Source organism: Polypterus senegalus, chromosome 2, assembly GCF_016835505.1.
Source record: "Polypterus senegalus isolate Bchr_013 chromosome 2, ASM1683550v1, whole genome shotgun sequence".
NCBI classification, from domain to species: Eukaryota; Metazoa; Chordata; class Cladistia; order Polypteriformes; family Polypteridae; genus Polypterus; species Polypterus senegalus.
This window is the reverse complement of record NC_053155.1, coordinates 101,709,197-101,730,961: the sequence shown is the minus strand read 5'-3', so window position 1 is coordinate 101,730,961 and position 21,765 is coordinate 101,709,197. Positions and strand designations below refer to the sequence as shown.

At 37.3% G+C, this 21,765-nt stretch overlaps 1 protein-coding gene across 1 annotated transcript; it reads left to right on the top strand.

Moving 5' to 3' along the window:
• Positions 1-708: 708 nt before the first annotated feature.
• LOC120523213 (ankyrin repeat domain-containing protein 42-like) lies at positions 709-21,406 on the top strand. The gene is made up of 12 exons (XM_039744285.1): positions 709-804; positions 3,219-3,379; positions 4,961-5,068; positions 9,136-9,255; positions 11,913-12,048; positions 12,280-12,480; positions 13,125-13,250; positions 13,798-13,903; positions 16,134-16,303; positions 18,433-18,559; positions 20,151-20,283; positions 21,308-21,406. The coding sequence occupies exons 1-12, from the start codon at positions 792-794 to the stop codon at positions 21,404-21,406; spliced, it is 1,500 nt and encodes a 499-aa protein (XP_039600219.1). The 5' UTR covers positions 709-791.
• Positions 21,407-21,765: the final 359 nt, after the last annotated feature.

The window sequence follows — 21,765 nt, the reverse complement described above, 5'->3', positions numbered from 1 at the left end:
GGCAGGGGTCCATAGCCTTTCCAGACAGCATCAGCCCTGGACATGGTGACAGTCAATCCACATGGTCCAGTGCATTACGGACATCACAACCTGAGGCCAAAAGGATGGATAAAGGACTTAGGTTCTAAAACTGCATACCTCTCAAACCCTGGCTGATATCATGCCCATGAAAATCAGAGGGAAAATTGCACCCTTGCTGAACTCCAATGTCGATTGAACATGAACAAGGATACGAACAGAACTCTCCCTTAATGAATACAAGGAGTATATGGCATGCAGCAGAAACTGCAGAACCTTTGTCATAGTATCTTCTATAACATGCCATGAGGATCAGAGTCATAAGCTTGTTTTTTAGATTACAAAGCATATAAAGACAGTATTGGCAATAGCCCATGCCCCTCTGTAATTTGTAAGCAAAGACAAAAGATGGTCTAATGTTCTAAATAAGAAAACGGCGCAACCTCACCCAACTACGGTGAATATTACATACAAAGAAACATAATTCTGTATTTCAGAATAGCCTTCTAAACATCTTACGTAAGATAAATGCCGAAACCACACAAAATATACTAAATTCATAAGCAAATGACACGACCTGGTCGACACTGAATCCGTAAACCTGTTAACTGCACCTAGCTGCTACCCATAAATCCTTGCAGCCGCCCGACCATAGGACCGGAAATGTGTTGGTAACCTTAGCAACGACGCTCAGACGCTTTTGCAATAACAACGACTGGAATATGTTTTACTGATTGTAGCTTTAATCCTACGGTTAAACACCAGATGCTGCGATGCAATCTACGGGTGAGGCGCGTATGTTTTAAATAAGCATATGTATTGCTAGGCATTGGGGAAAGCTAAGTAAAAGTTTATTCCACGTTTTTTTCTGTCTTTTTTGAGACGTTGGGTGTTCTAACCTGTAAGATGCGAACGATGAAGGATAACCTGCCTAGTTCTACACATGAACGATTTTCGTTGCAAGTAACGAGAAAAAAATGCATTTACAGATGCTAATAGCTTTTAATTTAATTAGAAAAATGTGTTTCTCATAATATACACTATATAGTTGCTGACACTCGAAGTAGTGCATAGAGATCTCTTTTACTTCTTGGTAAATGATATAAAAATGTAAGCATCCCGTCCACGACTGTCTCTTCCTTTATGCTCATTTAATTCTAGGTAGTCTCTGGTCCCCCTAGCATTGTACTGGAAAAGGACGCTTTTTAGAAAATTTATGAAAATTAAACTTCATTTCCATAGGATTTGTGCAATTGATTGTTACACGGACTGAAAATTTTGGTTTTCCTGCCGTCATTTCTTGTGAAAACAATACATTAGTACAGTAAATGGGCTTGCGGTCTTGAATTGTACATCAATAAAAAAGAAAAAAATAATGTTAGGAAAATGCCCCCCAAGTGGGATAATATGAACAATGAAGGACAGTAATAGAAGATGAGGTTTTATTATAAAATTATTGGGCATTTCAAGCTCCATTTCCAATCAAACTCTCTTAAGCCAGATGAGAATCACAGGACCAGGTCCCATCTTGGTAGCAGCATTAGGCACAAGGCAGAAACCAATACTGAAAAGATTCTTGAGTTCTTAAAAGTACTAGGGGGGCTCTGCCCCCTGCTCGCTTCGGTCACCAACCCTTGTGCGGGCGCTATGTGCTAGCCATTTTCTGGCTCTGCTGCTTACGTATGGGGAAATGGATGTACATTTTAAACAGATTATTATTTTCATGGGAATTGTTACATATGCATAACTTTATATGGACCTATTTTACATTACAGCGAGTAATTAACCATAGTAAAAAATAGTAAACCATAAAAAATTGAAAGAAAATTATGTTTTATCTTGCATTAGAGGTATTTGTTACGTTATAAGTTTTCATTCTGTTTGGCTTTAAAATTAACACACACATACTTTTTAAACTTACAGTTTTACTGTAAAACTTAAGTAAAAACATTATTTGGAATTAACTGTTTGTCAATATCGTTTTGAATTTTGATTCCATGTTTGGAGTTACATCATGACAATGCAACGTATAACTGCCCGTGACTGAATATTGCTTCTTTCTCTCTAATAAATAAACTAACTTTTTTGAATGTTTGTCCCTGCAATTTGTTAATTGTCTTAGCAAAAGCTATTCTAACAGGAAACTGTAAACATTTTAATACAAATGGTATATCAAGATCTCCTTTGATGTCTAATGTTATCCACGGAAGACGTACTACCTTTCTTGTTGCCTGTTAAAATTTTACATGTCAGAATTGTTTGGCCAATTTTGAATACAACTAATCATGTCCTGTTGCATAGTCCATCACTCATACATAAATTACGCAATAACATTACGAAACATCCTTCTTTCAATAGTAATTCAGCCGGTGGAAGACCGTACGGTGTTAACAGTTGTAGATATTCTACGGGATATTGTAAGTTGATGTTTTCATCTTCCGCACGAACACCACCAACTGTTTCACCATAGTCTATTGACACGCATTTAACCAATTTGCCGTGTAACCGATCAACAATTTTTTTGTTAATTCGTTTTACTTCATTGTTTCTCGGTGCTAGGATTGCCTGTGTACTCATTTCTTCTGTTGATAACCCTTCGGGATGAAATTCTTCAATAAGATTTGAGCATAATAAATCTTCTTTTATTGATAACTTAAAATGAGGAAAATGTAAAAATGTATAAGAGCTGAGAGCGCAGGAACTGTGTCTGTCAAAAGCATTCACACGAATGAGAGGTGAGAGGACTGTGGGCGTGGGCTGTTAACTGTAAATGGTTGAGAGGAGGGCGGGACTTGAAAAAATCTCTTGGCAATAGTCTCGTCATCTCAAGACTTTTTTTTTTATAATAGAGAGAAATTATTTTTTCTGCTTGTGCAGGTCAATGTAATGTTTTTTGAGCATTCATCTCATAAAATGGTGAATTTATATCTAGATTGGATAATATACAATTGCTTTAATTTAAATCCGTATTTCATAAAATATAGTATATAGTATGCATGAAAGTAACTATTGAAAGGTGAGATGGTGGCATTGTCCGTACATGGACATATAGTAATATCAGATAGGTGGTGAATTTGTACAAAATTGGTATTTTGTTTATTGTTGGTTCTGGACTAAAATAATCTAGAAAGTTGAAAACTCTCAGTTTTATTTTACTCAACTTGTTCTTGTGCCTGAATGCTTTTTGCTATTATTTGTAGGAAAGAAGAAGACAAATTTTTATAGTATCCATGATGCAGTGAGAGCTGGCAATGTGGAGGAACTGGCTCAATTGGTGCGAAATGGTGCAAATATTAATGAAGCTGATTCAGAGCACAAGTTCACACCTTTACACTGGGCTGCACTTTCAGGGAGTCTGGAGGTGAGAGGCTGCTTTTTATTTTTTTTAGTTGTTTCTCCAACATATGTGTACTAAGTTTCAGAAGCAAGGAATACTCACTGATGAAAATATTAGGAAGACATGTACACCTGCTTATCAATGCTATTACATATAAGCCAGTCACGTGGCATTAGTACAATGCAAAATATCTTGCTGGCACACGTCAGGAGCTTCAGTTAATGTTCACATCAAAACATCAGACAAATGAGATCTTAGTGACTTTGTCTGTGATGTTATTGCTGGTGCCAGGCAGGCTGGCTTAAGTGTTTCTGTAACTGTTGATCTCTAGACTTTACTCAGAATGGTGGAAAAAATGCTTCCAGTGTGTGGTACTTCTGCGAATGGAAACACGAGAAAGGTCAGAAGAGAAATAATAGACTTGTTTGAGCTGATAGGAAGTCTATGGTGCCTCAGATAACCACTCTGTATAACTGTGATGAGCAGAAAGCACCTAAAAACGCACAACATATTGAACCTTAAGGCGACTGGGTTAAAGCGGCAGAAAATCACGTCACATTCCGTTCTTGTTAGCCAAGAACAGAAAGATGAGGTTGCATTGAGCATAGGCTCACCAAAAGTGGACAATTTAAGACTGGAAAAACACGGTCTGGTTTGATGAATCTTGATTTTTGAGGCACACTGATGGGTAGGTCAGCCACCCATGCATGCAGCCTACATTGTGTCTACATTCCATGCTTGTTGTGGTGATGTAATAGTGTGGGGAATGTGTTCATGGCACACTTTTGGCCCATTAATACCAATCAATCATTGCTTGAATGCCACAGCCTATCTGAAATATATTGCTAACCATGTGGATCCCTTCATTGACACAGTTTACCCATCTTCAAATGTCTGTTTCCAGCATAATAATGCACCATGTCACAAAGCAAAAGTTGTCTGAAACTGGCTCCATGAGTATGACAATGAGTTCAGTGTTCTTCAGTAGCCTTCCCAGTCACCAAATCCAGTAAGAACACCTTTGGAATAATGTAGAGTGGGATATTTGCAGCATGAATGTACAGCTGACATATCTGCAGAAATTGTATAATGCAATTGTGTCAACATGGACTAGAACCTCAAACAAATGAAAGCATTCAGGCAGTTATGAGAGCACAAGGAGCTCCAACCCATTATTATTACAGTGTTCCTAATAATTTGCTCAGTTAACATACAATACAGGGACCAGTCCTGCATATGTCACCAGTGTATCACAGGTCACACTCATGCAGTCATCTGTACTGATCATTGTCAGTATTTGGAATCTGGAGTGCTTGAAGAGAAACCCTTAGAGACACATGAAGAATATGCAAACTCAAGAATCTTAATACTATATTTAGAACAATTAAATGAAGAAAGGGCACTAAGTCATAAACATTTATTATGTTTAATGTATACAGAGACTTTAGATAATGCAGACATAATTAAATTGCAAAATTGTGAGACTGTTTTTTTATTTGGATAAAGGTAAAGTCTTAAGTAACGCTTCTAATTTCAATCCTGTTTGTCTAACCACTAAATCTTTAGTGTATCTAACAGTACCATACCATTTTTCCCACACTACAGTGTTTGCATTGGCTTTTATGGCATGGTGCTGACACAACTGATGTGACACCAAGAGGATGGACAGCAGCACATCTGGCAGCAATCAGAGGACAGGATGCCTGTGTGCAGGTAAACCATTTGAAATGTCATCCTTACTTTCTACATATTTTACAGATTTTGTTGCATAATACTACATAGTACGGTAATTCATCCATTCCTCCATCCATTTTAAAAGTTGTTTATTTTATTTGGACACACCAGAATCCCAGACAGTTCTGGAACCAGCATATGAAAGGCATGGTTATCAGCTTGCAACCTGTTTTTACTTATTCACATTCTTATCTTGCTTAATCCTCTTTTATGGTTGTAGGTTGTATAATACTGCCCAGGCAATACTGGGCACAAGGCAGAGTAACCAAAAGTGGCTGGGTAGTGAGCCTATATAATTTATATTTAAAACTAGCTGAAATACCCAGTGTTGCCCAGGAGGAAAATAAAGTTTTTTTGTAATTGTTTGAGAAAAACATAATTAAAAAAGCACAACTTTAAAAATAAAAAAAAAATATTAACAAATAATAAACCTGGGTTTGCTTCCCGGGTTCTCCCTGCATGGAGTTTGCATGTTCTCCCCGTGTCTGCATGGGTTTTCTGCGGTGGGCTGGTGCCCTGCCTGGGGTTTGTTTCCTGCCTTGCACCCTATGTTGGCTGGGATTGGCTCCAGCAGACCCTTTAGTTAGGATATACTTGTAGTGGGTTGGATAATGGATGGATGGATAAAGACTCACTAATGTGCTTGTCTTGCGGTGTTGTATGTATGTTATCATCTAGTTGATGCTCGGAGCTGGCCAACTGTATTTAATTTGAAAAGCAACAGGGGTGTGGTGCTGCTCAAAAATAAAGAATTCTGGCAGTCGCCTGGTATATACTAACCGTGTAAGCCCGTGCAGCACGGAATCCCAGAAAGTATTTAAATCATCAAAACTACTCTGGGCATCTCTCTACTAGAAGGATTCATGTTGCCGAAGTGCTTGCATCGTTTGTGCATTAGCAGCTAAGTGACTGTTTTTCTTAGGAGGTTTCCTTTTGCTGGTGTACTGGCCTCGCTTGCGTATCCTTGGAGCTGGAGTCCCCACCCCGACTCTATGTTTCACTTCCGGGCCGGACAGACACACACACTTCCACACGTAGAACTCTATGTAATTTCAAGAGCTACAGGGGCGCGGTGGCACTCAAACATAAAGAGGCCTCCAGTTCGCCCTCTGGTGGTCATTCCGAGTGTCAACTGGATGATAACGTGCATACAAGACCGCAAGATCACCCCCCACCCTACCCATTAGGGGGTGGGTTACAGCTGATTTCACACTACAGTATTTTTGGTCATCCAATAAGGAATATGTGTACCAAGTTTCATGAAAATTGCTCCAGCCATTTGGATGTGATGCTGGATCATACATACACACATTGACTTTTATATATATATATATATATATATAGATAATACTTATGTAAATGGTGTGAACTGTAGGAGTCGCTTATGAAACACTTTGAACAAAAATAAGTGTCAAATAAGCCGAAGTATAAGCTAAAATTTTGTTTTCTTATAAAAGAAAGTTTGGTAACACTAGGATTGATATAAAAGTCCATATTAAAGTAATGTGTTTTCAGCAGTGTTTTAAATTGCTCTACTGTATCAGCCTGGCGAATTCCTATTGGCAGGCTATTCCAGATTTTAGGTGCATAACACCAGAAGGCCGCCTCACCACTTCTTTTAAGTTTTGTTCTTGGAATTCTAAGGAGACACTCATTTGAGGATCTAAGGTTACGATTTGGAATATAAGGTGTCGGACATTCCGATATATACAATGGGGCGAGATTATTTAAGGCTTTATAAACCATAAGCAGAATTTTAAAGTCAATGAGCATCTTGACATAGAGGTAAACTGAGAGAAGAGGAATGAAGTAAAGTAGAGCTAAAAGCCTTCCTGAACAGATGCGTTTTGAGTTGTTTTTTAAAAGAATTCATGGAATCAGCTGACCTCATTAATTTCGGTAGGTCATTCCAGAGTCTGAGCGCTATACGGCTGAAGGCCCTGTCACCCATGGAGTGTAGATTAGTGTGGGGCACAACAAGATTGCCAGAATCAGATGACCTTAGTGAGCGGGCAGGCACATAGTGATGGAGAAGGTCACTGATGTAGTTTGGTGCGAGGTTATTTAAGGCTTTGTAGGTTATTAGTAGGATTTTATATTCGATTCTGTAAGACACAGGGAGCCAGTGAAGACGGAGCAGGGTGGGTGTGATGTGCTCGCTGCTCCTGGTTCGAGTCAGAACTCTTGCAGCTGAGTTTTGAATAAGCTGGAGCTGTGATATAAAATTAGAAGGGGCACCAGCCAGCAGCGAGCTACAATAATTTGTGCAGGATATGATAAAAGCATGGACACGTTTCTCAGCATTAGAAAAGGAGAGGAAGGAGCGAGCACGGGATATGTTACAGAGGTGAAAGTAAGAACGTTTCTTAATGTGACTTATGTGGGCAGAGTAAGAAAGGGAGGAATCAAAAATGACACCAAGATTCTTTGCAGTGGAGGCAACTCTGATGAGATCACCTCCAAGATGGACTGGGAAGGAGCTCATTTTATTAAGTTGCTCTTTAGTCCCAATTTGCAGGAGTTCAGTTTTGTTGCAATTTAATTTTAAAGAGTTCTGCTCCATTCAGGTTTTAATTTCACTAAGGCAGGTTGTGAGCTGAGAAAGCTCTGATGAAGTTCCACTTTTAACATTGAAGTAGAGTTGAGTATCATCTGCATAAAAATGATAGCTTAGTCCATAGCTACGAATAATATGGCCAAGGGGAAGCATATAAATACAGAAGAGAAGAGGGCCGAGGACAGAGCCCTGAGGAACTCCTTGTGTGACTGGCGCTGAGCTGGATCTGCTGTTGCCAAGACTAACAAACTCTTGCCTATCAGTCAGATAGGATTTGAACCACTGGAGGGCAGTGCCAGAGATACCCAGCATATTCTCTATTCCAGACAGTAGAATGTCATGTCTGACAGTGTCAAATGCTGCACTGAGGTCTAACAGAATTAATATGCTGGTTTGTTCTGAGTCTGCTGCCATAAGCAAATCATTGGTTACCCGTAGCAGAGCAGTTTCACAACTGTGCTGCACCCTGAAACCAGACTGAAAGGGTTCCATCAAGTTATTAGTGGTTAAGTAATTGGTGAGCTGGGAGGCTACGACACGCTCAAGAGCATTTGATAGGAAAGGTAGGTGGGAAATAGGCCGGAAATTGTTAAGATTGTCAGCATCAAGACCAGACTTTTTTAACATTGGGGTTACAAAAGCGATTTTAAAAGTGAGCGGCACAGAGCCAATGTCAAGGGATGAGTTTATTATTGTTGTAACAGTCGGGATTATGGCATGAAGGCAGGATTTAAGTAGTGTGCTGGGGATGGGGATGGATGTGTATGACCCTCTTCTCACCTCGAATGGTATGAATACCCCAAATAGTCGAGCCCTTGTCACTTTTTGTCTCTAGGCTTATGTAAGTATTGTGGCTTTTATAGCCTTATAGTTTAGTTAGAACCTGAGGAGGGTTCAGAGTAGCCCCAGGAACTGCTTCTGGGATTATAATTGCTGTGCAAAAGTCCTAAAGGTTTATTATTAGAGTCCCCTTCACCTACTCATACTGGTTAAATTAGAGTTTCCAATTAGCCTAACTGACATATGTGAGGAAAATTGTACAGGAAAATCAGATTTTTTACCCACAATTAATTGCTTTAACACCTTATTCTTTGCTCTCCTTAAATACCTTTCACCTGTATCTTTACATTAGAAATCACTGATTTTGCTAAATCTTGAGGCAAGGGAGAAGAGGGTCAGCAACATGCCAGTCCCAGTGACATTTACCTTGGCTTAATGTTTTATAGTTGCACTGTCTTATCCAGAATGATTACAAGGAAATTTCTTCAGTAAATACCCTTTTGGGGACAATTCTATATCTCCATTGTGTCTACTTTACCCCTTTGTTATATGATCAACAGGAAACTTATCTGTTTCTCATTTTAGTTTTACATATAGATGTATAAAAAATGTTATGTGAAAATATATTTTTTGTCTTGAATTCTCTATACAGTGGTTACCTTTTTAAAACCAAGAGCTCTGACATTTTTGTCTTTGTATTCTTATTCAGGCTTTGCTGGTAAATGGAGCTAATCTGAGTGCTAAGGATGACAGAGGTTGTACCCCAGCACACATAGCTTCAGCTCATGGTCACTCATACACTCTGCAGACTATATTGCGCAGTGGTGTGGTAAGAAAACTTTTGCTGCTCAAATACATAGATGTGAAGTAAAACTGCTTAAATAATTACCATAAAATTTCAATTAGAATAAGTTTTAATGTTTAATTACTTATAGTAATATTATCCATCCAAATTCTGAACTGCCCTTCTTGCATTATGTGATTTTGAGGGCCCAGAGCATCTCATTGTTACATTGGGAATTAGGTAGGAATCCACCTTGGATGGACAGCTAGTCCATTTCAGAGCAAACTTGCATGCACACATACACAAACCTGATCAAATGGGACCAATTTACAATGTTTATTTAACCCTATTCAACACATCATTTGGGTAGTGGAAGGAAAAAAATTGTCCCCAGGTGATACCTATGCAGACAATAGGAAAGCATGCAGACTGTACACAGATGGTGATCGTGTTTGGAATTTAAATCAGATTTACATTTATGGAGAGATGGATGTACTTAAAATGTATCTATGTTATCTATGTGTGTAAATCAATCACAATTCTTGTATGCAAAGATGTGTTAACAGCAAAAACAAAGATCGTAATCTCTCTATTATAAAAAAAAGTCTTGGAAGGGAGACGTGATCTTCTCGGAAGGCAATTTGACTTCCCGCGAGAGACATTTTAACGTTGCGAGAGACATTTTAACGTTACGCGAGACAAGGCAGTAAGACAACATTTAAAACAAGTTCACAGACATCCAACCTAGCAGTTGTTGGAATGCTTTTGGCAGACATGCTTCATGTGCTCCCAGCTCTTAAAACAACGATAGGCGACAAGCAGAACACGCACCTCGCCAGCAGCAACAAGCAAGCAGATGATCCGACCGCTTCTCCTTAGCATGCATTCACCCCCTCCCCCCAGCCCCTTCACAACACGAGCAACAGAGACGCGAAGTGGCAAAAGGACAGCTGCTGTACAGGCTTTTAAATGAACGATGCACAGTGTGACAAGCAGAATACGCAGCTCGCCAGCAGCAGCAGTAGCAACAAGCCAGCAGATGATCCGACCGCTTCTCCTTAGCATGCATTCACCCCCTCCCCCCAGCCCCTTCACAACACGAGCAACAGAGACGCAAAGTGGCAAAAGGACAGGTGCTGTACAGGCTTTTAAATGAACGATGCACAGTGTGACAAGCAGAATACGCAGCTCGCCAGCAGCAGCAGTAGCAACAAGCCAGCAGATGATCCGACAGCATCTCCTTAGCATCTCCTCAGCCCCCCTTTCACAACGCAAGCAGTGTTATACATCCTGCGAGAAAGAGATTTAACCACACCCGGGGCCGGAAATAAAGGACAAGTACAGTACTGTTTTTACAAAAGTTTTAAAGTAAAAGTGAAAATAATGCATATGTAACAATTCCCATAAAATAACAAACTCTTTAAATTGTACATCCGGTAAACTAAACCCGAGGGTGGGCAAGCGAAGCGCCCTAGTTTTTTCAATAACATGTATTAATGTAAGTGATAGTTCAAAACTCATTAGAAATTTGGCATATTCCTTACAGATGATACTTACTATTGTAGTGAGGTAGTACTGATGCTTCTTCCTGAAAACTCCTTTTATGGTGGGATAATATTCAGCTATCACCTGATTTTATCCACTAATTACAAATTTATTTGCAGTACATAAAACAACTTTGTTCATGCTTTGCAGATTGAACAACTACTGCCACTTCACATTTTCTGGTATTGTTTTCACTTATTTTTTGCACTCTGGTGAAACTTTTTAGACTACACTTTTAAGACCAAATATACACTTGGGTGCCATTGTGCTCTACTGTAGACTTCATGTTGTTTATGAGAAGGCTGGAATTGATGGCTTCATGATTTACTTTTAAAATATATAGTCACCAATAAGCTTTCAACATGATAGAATATCTAACATTAGGTTTATATTTTGTCATTTTCACCTCAACATTTCCTGATGATGGTTCCTGTGACAAAATGTTGAATGGGATAGACTGGGGCTATCCTGTTCTCAGCTACAGTCTCAACTCCTTTTAGGGAATTCCCAAATGCTTCCTGGCAAGGTTAGAGATATAATTCTTCCAGCATGTCCTGACATCGCCCCTGATTCTTTTCATAGTGAGCCATGACAGGACACCACCTGCAGGAGGAGCTGGGAAGAATTGTAACTATATGCCCAAACAAACTTAGCTGACTGTTCCTAATCTGCTTTCACTCTGAGGGTCCTACCTTAATAAATGAAACAATGAAGTAAACAATTATTTTATCCATCCTTTCTCCAAACTTTGCAACTAAATTAAAGTGTGATAGGCTGCTGAAGCTTATCCTGGCAGAAGTGGGTAAATATAGGAACTGACTCTGGATAGGACAACAGTGAATCACAGGGCACACTCACATGTACTGTACATTCACACTCACTTACACTAAGATTATTTTGAGCTATTTATTTAGAGGTTTCAGTTTAACATGCATATCTTTAAGAAGTGGTAGGAAACTTGAGTACCTGGTGAAAATCTGACATGGGAAGAATATCTAAAGAACACTAAACATCTAAGCTTATTGTAGACAATAAATTAGCAAGGAATCAAACTCATGTTCCTGGAGCTGCGAGGCAGTGGCACTAATTAACAACCTGTGTATTGTCCAAAAATTAACTTATGATTTAATTAATATTGTGTTGCTTTAAACTTCTAGGATGCTAATACACCTGATAAAAACAACTGGAAACCAGTGCATTATGCAGCTTTCCACGGAAGGCTGGGTTGTTTGCAGTTTCTTCTTAAATGGGGAGCTAGTGTTGATGATGTTGAGAACAATGGAAATACACCAGGTAATAAGAGATTGCTCGTAATAGTTAATTATTCATTTTACCGAAATATTCTCATATCTTGAAAGATATTAAATCAGGAACTAAAAAAGACACTTTGTAATCAGTTTCAAGTAATACAAAAATCCCCCCCTTAATTCACTTTAGTGGTACATCACTGAATTATAATGTGAAATCCAGTTATTCTTCTTTGCTTTATGCAGGTAATGTTTAGCTCTTCGCTTTTATTTGCAGCTCATTTGGCAGCAATGGAAGGTCATCTGCACTGCTTCAAGTTTTTGGTCTCTCAGGGAGCGTATATTACCTACACTCTTGGAGCCAGGAATGATCAAGGAGAAACCCCCAAAGATCTTGCACAGAGATTCTACAAGTCATCAATCACACAATATATTGAAGCAGTAGAATATGAGAGGGATCATCCACAGGAGCAAGAAAGTATGTTTTTAAGTTTATTGCTTGTCATTTTTTGTATTAAAATGTATGTTTATCTCCATAAAGACTGTAATAGTATATTTTTAGGTTTTAATTTTATATGCTACATCCATTTCTGTTGCAGTAAAATTATTGTAACTATGGCATCAGCAGAACAATCATGAAATACCAAATTTTAAAATAAGGCAGCGCAGTAATTTAGTGATTAGTGATGCTGCCTCACTGCTTTGGAAACTCCTGGCCTATTCACTGTCTTAGTTGAGCTTTCAGGATTTCCCTGCATTCATGTGGATTGGTCTTCATTGGATACTGCAGTTTTACCCTTTATCCTATAAAGACATGCAAGTTAGATTTATAGACAATTGGCCCAGCTTCAGCAAAATTGCATGTATGTGCTTTAATGTGTCCTGTAATGGAATGTTGTCACATTCAGTGTTGGTCCCTGTCTTGCACCTGAGAAAATGGATGGACAGATGGATGAATAAAATGAAAATCAAATATTAGGAATGATTATTATTAATTACAGATGCGGTATCCAATGTAACATTAGATTTGCCACATTATTTTGTTGTATTACATTTGACTGGTTTCTGTTAATATTAGAGAAGCATCTGCCTTTATTATGCTTTTGATGGTGTAATTTCTAGATCTAGCATTTCCGGCACATGTGGCCGCATTTAGAGGAGATCTTGATACTCTGCAGAAACTGATAGAGTGTGGGGTGATAAACTTCAATGAAAGAGATGATAAGGGATCCACACCTTTGCACAAAGGTACTATAAATATTTCTTACATCAACTAGACAGGTGCTTTTCAGTGAACTGTTTCCTTTTTCTCTTAATGTGTAAGCAAAAAGCTAACTTCCTCTTCTAGGAACTTTAGTAAAAATGTTTGAAGATAACATTCATTGTTAAAAAATGCAGTAATGTAGAAAATCTAATGGATGCTTTTACTATTTATCAGTACTATATATCTTTGCTAATATGGTGGGTTGCTAGAAATCCACACATGACTTCAACCCATTCTGGGGAGATTTATATCAATGATCAGTGCACTACAAAATGTCTTTGTTATCAGAACATATTATTTTATTGGGTTACTGAACATTATTAATGTCAGAAATGTCATTATAATTGTTTTATTCATCAATTAATATTTTTTAGTTTGTTAAATAGTATGGAAATACTAAAATTAACTTTATGAAAATGTATTAAAGTTTATATTTTCTAAACAATATATTTGACTAAGTCTATGAGAATAACTTTTAGTGTTGTCTGCCTAGTTGGAAATCAGATTAACGCCTTTCTTTCTGTATCTAAGCTGCTGGACAAGGTCATCTAAATTGTTTGCAGTGGCTAATTGAAATGGGTGCAGATTGCAACATCATGAATGATGCAGGAGAGACTGCAAAGGATACTGCGAAAAGGTATTGGTCTTCACTTTTATGTAATCCATTTTAATAGCTTGTTATGACTAAAACTAATTTGATGAAGATCACATCTGTAGATATCAACCAGTCATTACTTTTTTTATAGTACCTAACACAATGGGCAGCATAATGGCAAAATTGTTAGTGGTTTTATCTCTGGAGTGTGTTATGATGACTAGTGATTTCATCTTGGTCCAGTTTGAATATGGATGTGTGCCCTGCAATGCAGTGGTGTCCCTTCCAGGGTTAATTCCTGGTGCTGTGACCCTGAATTAGTTTAAACAAGTTTAAGAATATTATGTTATTTTTACCTCATATCCATATGCTGAAGCTCCATATATCCTGATAATTAATCTGACAAAGTCGTGCTTGTGGAACAATAGTGTTATTTCTTAAAACATCCCCTACATATTAGAAACTCATTGCCGTGTTAAAATGGGCCACAGTTAGTATTAATACAACAGATCTCACATACCAACAACACCTACCAGGAAGGACATTTTTGTGAATTGATTATGCTTCATTTAGAATCTTAAAAATAAATTGTGATACAGATTAGGAATACATCAAGTACTGAAAAATTCATCTTTAAGCCTCTGTTTTGTATGTATAATTTTTAAAATTGTTGACTCTTAAAATTATTAAAGAAAAGATACTGTTATTCTCAAAAACTCAGTTCCGTTATTATTTATACACTGAAAATGGTAATACTTGTGCAGCATTTGTAACATTTACGTATAAATGGTATATTCATGAGGATACAAAATACAAGGGAAGGGTGTCAGGTGTTTTAAATCATGTGAATATGTAATTTTATTCACAGTGCTTTAGCTGTAAATACTGTATATTAAAAAAAAAGTTATTTTTTACTAATAGTACATACATTTAGTGTTCTCAAATACTTTCTAGGGCGGCACGGTGGCGCAGTGGTAGCGCTGCTGCCTCGCAGTTAGGAGACCTGGGTCTGCTTCCCGGGTCCTCCCTGCGTATAGTTTGCTTGTTCTCCCCGTGTCATGCTCCGGTTTTCTCCCACAGTCTAAAGACATGCAGGTTAGGTGCATTGGCGATCCTAAATTGTCCCTAGTGTGTGCTTTGTGTGTGGGTGTGTGTGTGTGTGTTTACCCTGCGGTGGGCTGGCACCCTGCCCGGGATTTGTTCCTGCCTTGTGCCCTGTGCTGGCTGGGCTTGGCTCCAGCAGACCTCCGTGACCCTGTGTTAGGATATAGCGGGTTGGATAATGGATGGATGGAAATACTTTTTAAAAGAAGACATTGTTAATTCTCAATTACAGAAAGTAAGGTCTAAATATCTTTACATAGTGCAATAACAATGCAAGGTTTGATCACTGTCAAAATTAAGTGTCTGCAGTTGTTTCACTAAATGGCTGTGTTACATTTGTTAGTTCAACATTCAATCAATCAACATTTATTTATATAGCACATATTCATACAAAAAAAATGTAGCTCAAAGTGCTTTACAAAATGAATAGAAAAATAGAAGACACAATAAAAAATAAACATAAGTCATATTACATTAATTAACATAGAATAAGAGTAAGGTCCGATGGCCAGGGTGAACAGAGTTAACTGTCAAACAATACCTTATAAATGAGCTGCAGTATATTCAAAAACATATCCAACTTTGAAAATGATGAGAAGTAGAAGGATGCCATTAATGAAGTGTGAATCTTGCCAAAGTGAAAAATGTAGCTGTAACTGTTGCTCTTTAGTGAAATTTTGTAAAAGGAAAATAATGTTTTGGTATATAATTATTCATCAACACATTTTCTTAATCCTTTCTTTTCAAAAACTTTTTGGGCAGTATTCTATCCAATGTGGAACAAGGCTTACTCATAAAAGGCCGGTATATCCATGATCCATTCCATTTATGAACCTGAATAATCTAATACAGCATCACAGATAAACAGCCAGTTCCAGCAGCTTTGGGCAACAGGCAGGAGACAGTCCAAGATCCAAGATGTAGAATCTGTCCATTGCAGGGCATACACATAAACATGTGATCAGGGTTAATTATCCATACATTTAAACTCAGGACTCTGGAGCTATGTCACATTTCACTCCAAAGTCATGTATGCCCATTTTCAGATTATGAAAGGAAACTGAAGTACTTTGACAATTCAAGGGAATATAAGGTAGAATATGCAAATAGACTGTGGGTATGCTGAGAAATGGCCTCTAATCTTTGTCTGGATTTTTCTGCATTAAAGGTTTGCTCAGCTTGCAGCTGTGAAACTGCTGGGTGGAAGAAGTCAGGAGGAATCTGATGAGGAAATTCAAACAGATGATCCATCTTTCTTTGAAAAACATAGTGTAGAAGGAAGTACAGATGGTCCAAATGGCCCCAATATGTGTCTTGGAGAGAAGAAAGAGGGAAGAAGTAAGTCTGGTGTTTTTTTTTTTTTAAAAACATATGCAAAACGCAGCTGGGATGTTGGCATAGCAATTAGCACTTCATTGCCATCATAACATTGCCAGCCTTGAGATTCTAGGATGAGAAGGTTGCTATGCAGGCTGTATATGATTCCTACTTAGGTATACTTAATGTTAATAGAGTTTTTATGTGGGAGAATGTGCACTTTGATGGAAAGGTGCTTTACCTGGGTTGGCTCCTGCCTGTAGCTGAAGGCTACTGAGGAAGTCTCTGGACCACATGACCCTAAATTGGATTAGAAGGGATGAATAAATGGATGCAGTACAATATTTTTGATGAACTAGGGGGCTTTGCCCCCTGCTCGCTTCACTCGCCAACCCCCGTTTTTGGTTTTCCAGATACACAATTTTAATATTGTTTTCTCTTTGAATTGTTGCTGTTTCGTTAGTTTCACTTTTATTTCAGAACTTCTGTAAAAACAATATTTGGAATCTTTCGAGTCCCAATGTGCTGAATCTTTTTAATGAGGTCAGTACGACGTGTTTAATGACTTTGTACCATAATTCAGGATAGGTTTCTCTGTTTGGAATTTCAGCACAGACAAAACGATCTTCATCATCAGCAGTTATTATTTTTTTTTTTCGCAAAGTATCCAATAAATGCATGTGAGGTAAACTCTGTTTTTGAAAATTCTCTTGACTTAAACTTCAGAGCCTTACAATATTTACACACTTCTGTTCTGACATATCACTTATGTCCATATGTTCGATCTCTATTCGTCTTTTCGTTATTTCTCCGAGTAATAATTTCTCTTTCTTTGCGCTAATGTGATGTTTACTTTCTTTGTTTTGACACTGTCATTGTTTGCTGCTTTAATATTCTGTATCTTGCTATGCATGTGTTACGCGTCTGTTTTTTTTTTGAGTCTTTTGAATTCCAGTTTTCATTATCTCTAACCTGCTCTACATGTGTTTGGCCCCCTTGTTTTTTAACCTCTTTATGACATTTTACTTTGTTTTCTACTCTGTCTTTTATTTCTGACCTTGTTTTATCTGTTTTAATGACACCTGGTGCATGGTGATTACTTTCCCTTTTTTGAGTAATAATTTCTGTTTGTTTGCGCTACTGCGATATTTACTTTCTTTTTTTTTTATACTTTCTAATTTTCCTACTTTCATATTCGTTAACTTTCTCCACATGTTTATCGCGCCAATATTTTTTTTTTTGAGCCTTTTGAATTCCAGTGATATTATAATCTCTAACCTGCTCTGCATGTGTATAGTGCCAACGTCTGAATTGGATGTGCTTTTTTTTCCAATTCCACTTGTTCCGGGCTGATAATTACTTTCCTTATTTTCAGAATTTGCACCTAGATTATTCTTTTTTTTTTGTCTCTCCAACACATTTGAGTCTCTTTCCTCCATGCTGCTTTCTTCTTCGCTTAGTCGTCTACATTCCATTTATAACGTATTGTCCTGATACCGCGCTTTATATGCGCTGAGAGCCCTGGATCTGGGTATGCTGAAAGCCAAAACACGACTGAGTGCGTTCCTCCCCGTGCTGTTATTTATTTGTAAGTAGGGCGTGTCTTGCAAGAATCTCATGTTCTTCGCCATCACGAGATGGTCCTGAGTCAATCTCTTGGCACAAAGTCTCATGTTTAAGGTCCCCGAGAGACGCTCCATGGCCAATCTCTTTAGTCTTGCAGGTCTTTTAAGTGTCTTCCATGATCTTAACGTGAAGATCACGTCTTGTCGCCCTACTGTTTCTCTCCAGGATTTTTTTTTATAATAGAGAGATATTTTCAACTTGGAATTATATTTCAGAGCAGCTTGTGTAACGTGATAAACTGGTAGCGATCTTAAATGTCATTAGTGTAAGGTAACTGCATGGCTCCAAGGAATAACAACCCATTTAAGAAGATAGAGCTAATGATACAAATTTGTATGATAATATTATTTAACAATGTTAAGGTTAATGTTTTGTAAGGCAAGTTAGAAAATAAAAAAAATCTGCTTGCACAAGTCTGAAATATATCAGTCAACCATAACACAGTAAATAGTTTAAACTATGTGAAAATGAGTACAATATAAACATTTCTTCACAAATATTTAAATTCTTTTTTATTATTTTAGTGAGGGCTTTCAAGAAGATTGAAGACCTTGAACGATTGTTAGAAATTGCGAAAAGTAACTATAGACAGCTGGGAGGAATACTTGAAGAAGACAGAAAAAAACGGAGAGAAACCACAGAGGCAGAAAGGTAATGTGAAAACCATTACAAAATCTTTAAGTGGAATTGGATGCCGAAATGTCAAGTGTTGGAGTAAAATCAACTTCATGAAATGAACCGCACAATTTAAAGGCTTTGCAGATGTAACAGATGTACAGGACTGCACATTTGACAATGTTTCGGGTAAAAAGTAGCTTAAAATTTGATCGCTGTATGAATGTGCACAGTAGAAGGGTGAAGAACCAAATAGATACGAGTATTGTGAAAATGTTAACCTGAGTAAATTAAGATCAAACATTAGACGCCTTATGTAACTCAAATCCGTTTCCTGCATCATAATAATACAAACATTAAGTCCTACCAACATATCACTATATATGTTTACTTTTATCAGCTGGATACTTTCTCAGTTATAAATGCCAGCATTTCAATTTGTTACTAAAGATGCTACTTTTGAAGAATCAGTAGATTGTCACAAATTAAGCAAAATATATAAATTGTTTCTGTGGTGGGCTGGCGCCCTGCCCGGGGTTTGTTTCCTGCCTTGCGCCCTGTGTTGGCTGGGATTGGCTCCAGCAGAACCCCATGACCCTGTAATTAGGATATAGCGGGTTGGATATAAATTGTTTCATTCTGCTTTTTTATGTATGCTCTTGATGGTCTCAAACCATGCTTGAGGTTAAAACCTGTCTTGCTTCCTTTTGATGCCCATGCCAGAACAGGCCTGTGTGCACTCTTTGGAATACACAGTAAAGTTTAAAGTTGCTGGATGTTTAAGTATGCCTTGAGATGGACTGGTATCTCTTAAATGGTGGCCACAGTCATCAGCGTTTACCATCCAACCTGACAGAACTGGAGAGGATCTGCAAGGAGGAATGGCAGAGGATCCCCAAATCCAGGTGTAAAAAACTTGTGGCATCTTTCCCAAGAAGACTCATGGCTGTATTAGCTCAAAAGGGTGCTTCTACTAAATACTGAGCAAAGGGTCTGAATACTTAGGACCATGTGATATTTCAGTTTTTCTTTTTTAATAAATCTGCAACAATTTCTAAAATTTTTTTGTCTGTCAATATGGGGTGCTGTGTGTACATTAATGAGGGAAAAAATTAATTTAAATGATTTTAGCAAATGGCTGCAATATAACAAAGCGTGAAAAATTGAAGGGGGTCTGAATACTTTCCGTACCCACTGTATATAATTCAAGTGTCATTCAAATTCATACCTGGACTGACTCTGGCTCTGTACAACACAGTACTACAAAATTGTCTTCCAAAACCTAATAGATGGAAAATTTTTAAATAAGTGATTTTACCTTACATTATGATGGTAAGTCTGTTTAGTAAAGTCTGGCAATGTTTTATCTCCTTTGTCAGACTCTCTTAAGACAGTTATAGGCTTTATCTGATTAATTTAATTTGTACGTTTCACAAGATTGATGCCCATTGCCTCTTTATTTTGTAGCATCTTGGATGATTCACCTTCAATTCCCTCCTTTAAAACACAGGAGGACAAAGTCAGAATCCTTCAGAGTTGTCAGTTGGCTTTTTGTGTCTCCCACTGTGAGGAGGAGGAGCTGCAAATTGTGACAATATATATAATATTTCCTTTTTTTCACACTTAGGACCATTCAGGAACTTCAGGCACAGCTAGAGTATGAACGGTTACATAGAGAAAGGCTGGAATGTAAGGTGGATGAATACATGGAAGAAATTGGGAAGCTTAATAAGAGCCTGGACCGTTACCGAACAGAACAGGTCAGGTGTTCTTTTTATCTTTTTTTGGTGAATGCAAAGTATTTAAATTATTATGGTACAATCTTCAATTCTTGATGTGTAATATATGAAATACATGACACATTTTTACTAAAATTCTTCCAGTATGGTATGCATTGTGTGTACTACATGGGATATACGTTTTGTCGTAAACTTACCTTTACACATACAAACCATAAGTATTTTTACAATACATTTCTCTGCCATTACCATTGTATAGTGCCGAATGGGTGGGATTGTGGTTGAAATTTAACATCTTATTAATGAAAGAAACATCATCTAACTGGACAATTCAGTAATCAGGCAGGAGAAAAGCTGTTCATTTTATCTTTTAATTACTCCTCAGCAAAATTCCTTGGAGGAAGCATTCTACAGAAGCAGTCCGTTACAGCATGGTCAGAGAAACAAAGAATAGAGGTTCATTTTATAAACAGTTGAATTTACATACATTGTCAATCAATGCATACAGCGATGCATACATTTTACTCTGGTTGGTTCATAGGTTTACACCCAAATGATTTATATAAAATAAAAGTCCTTTATATCTCTTATACCTTTTGAGATGAGTCACCACCCTTGAAATTTCTGTGCATATAATTCTCCATTCTTGTTTATAGGACATCTGCTGATTTCTTAGTCATCCTTCAGTACATTCTGTATATTACATCAGCCTTTCTTCTGGTACATTCTTTATTTACTTGACCATCTCAGTATTTTTCCTAAACCAATTCTTATATTTCAGTGTACATTTTGTTGTTCACTTGATCTTTATCTCGAGAGTTTCCGACATTTATTGACCCTTTATGCTATTTCTTAAAGATGAATGTTACGTTGCCCTAAAATTATTCTTCCACAGGATCTAAATATGGAGTCTCATTTTAATTAAATTGCCTCTGTACCTACTGTATAATAACAGGAAGTTGACATTTAAAAATCGATTATATGTTATATTAACTTATTATTAGTTTTCAACCTTTTAAAATGATCATTTTGTTTTTGATTATAGGAATTTAGTGAAGAACCAACAGGTGAAAAAAAGAAAACTAAGAAGAAGAAACAAACAAGTGTGGGAGGTGTGTTTGTTCGAAGAACTCCTGAAAAGTAACGATTTACACAAAATCGTGAAATATCAACATCATAAATGGTTTTTAATTATTTTATTTGGAATATTGTATCAGTTTGAGCTGGTCTTGAACAATAAAGGCATTTTAGAGATGTCACAAAATTGAAAAAAATGTAGGTTTATTTTAGAAAAAAATAATACAATATCAGCTTTTTATGATACACAAAATATCATCCTGTCTGATTCTACTCATTTCATTAAGCAAATGATTTTTGTTTTTTTTTACTGTAAACAATCTGAAGTCTTTTTTATTTATATATTTGTTTAAATCTGCAACTGGCTTAAAAATGATAATGTAAATATGTTTTGCCAAAATATCCAAACCTATTGAAATTGGACTT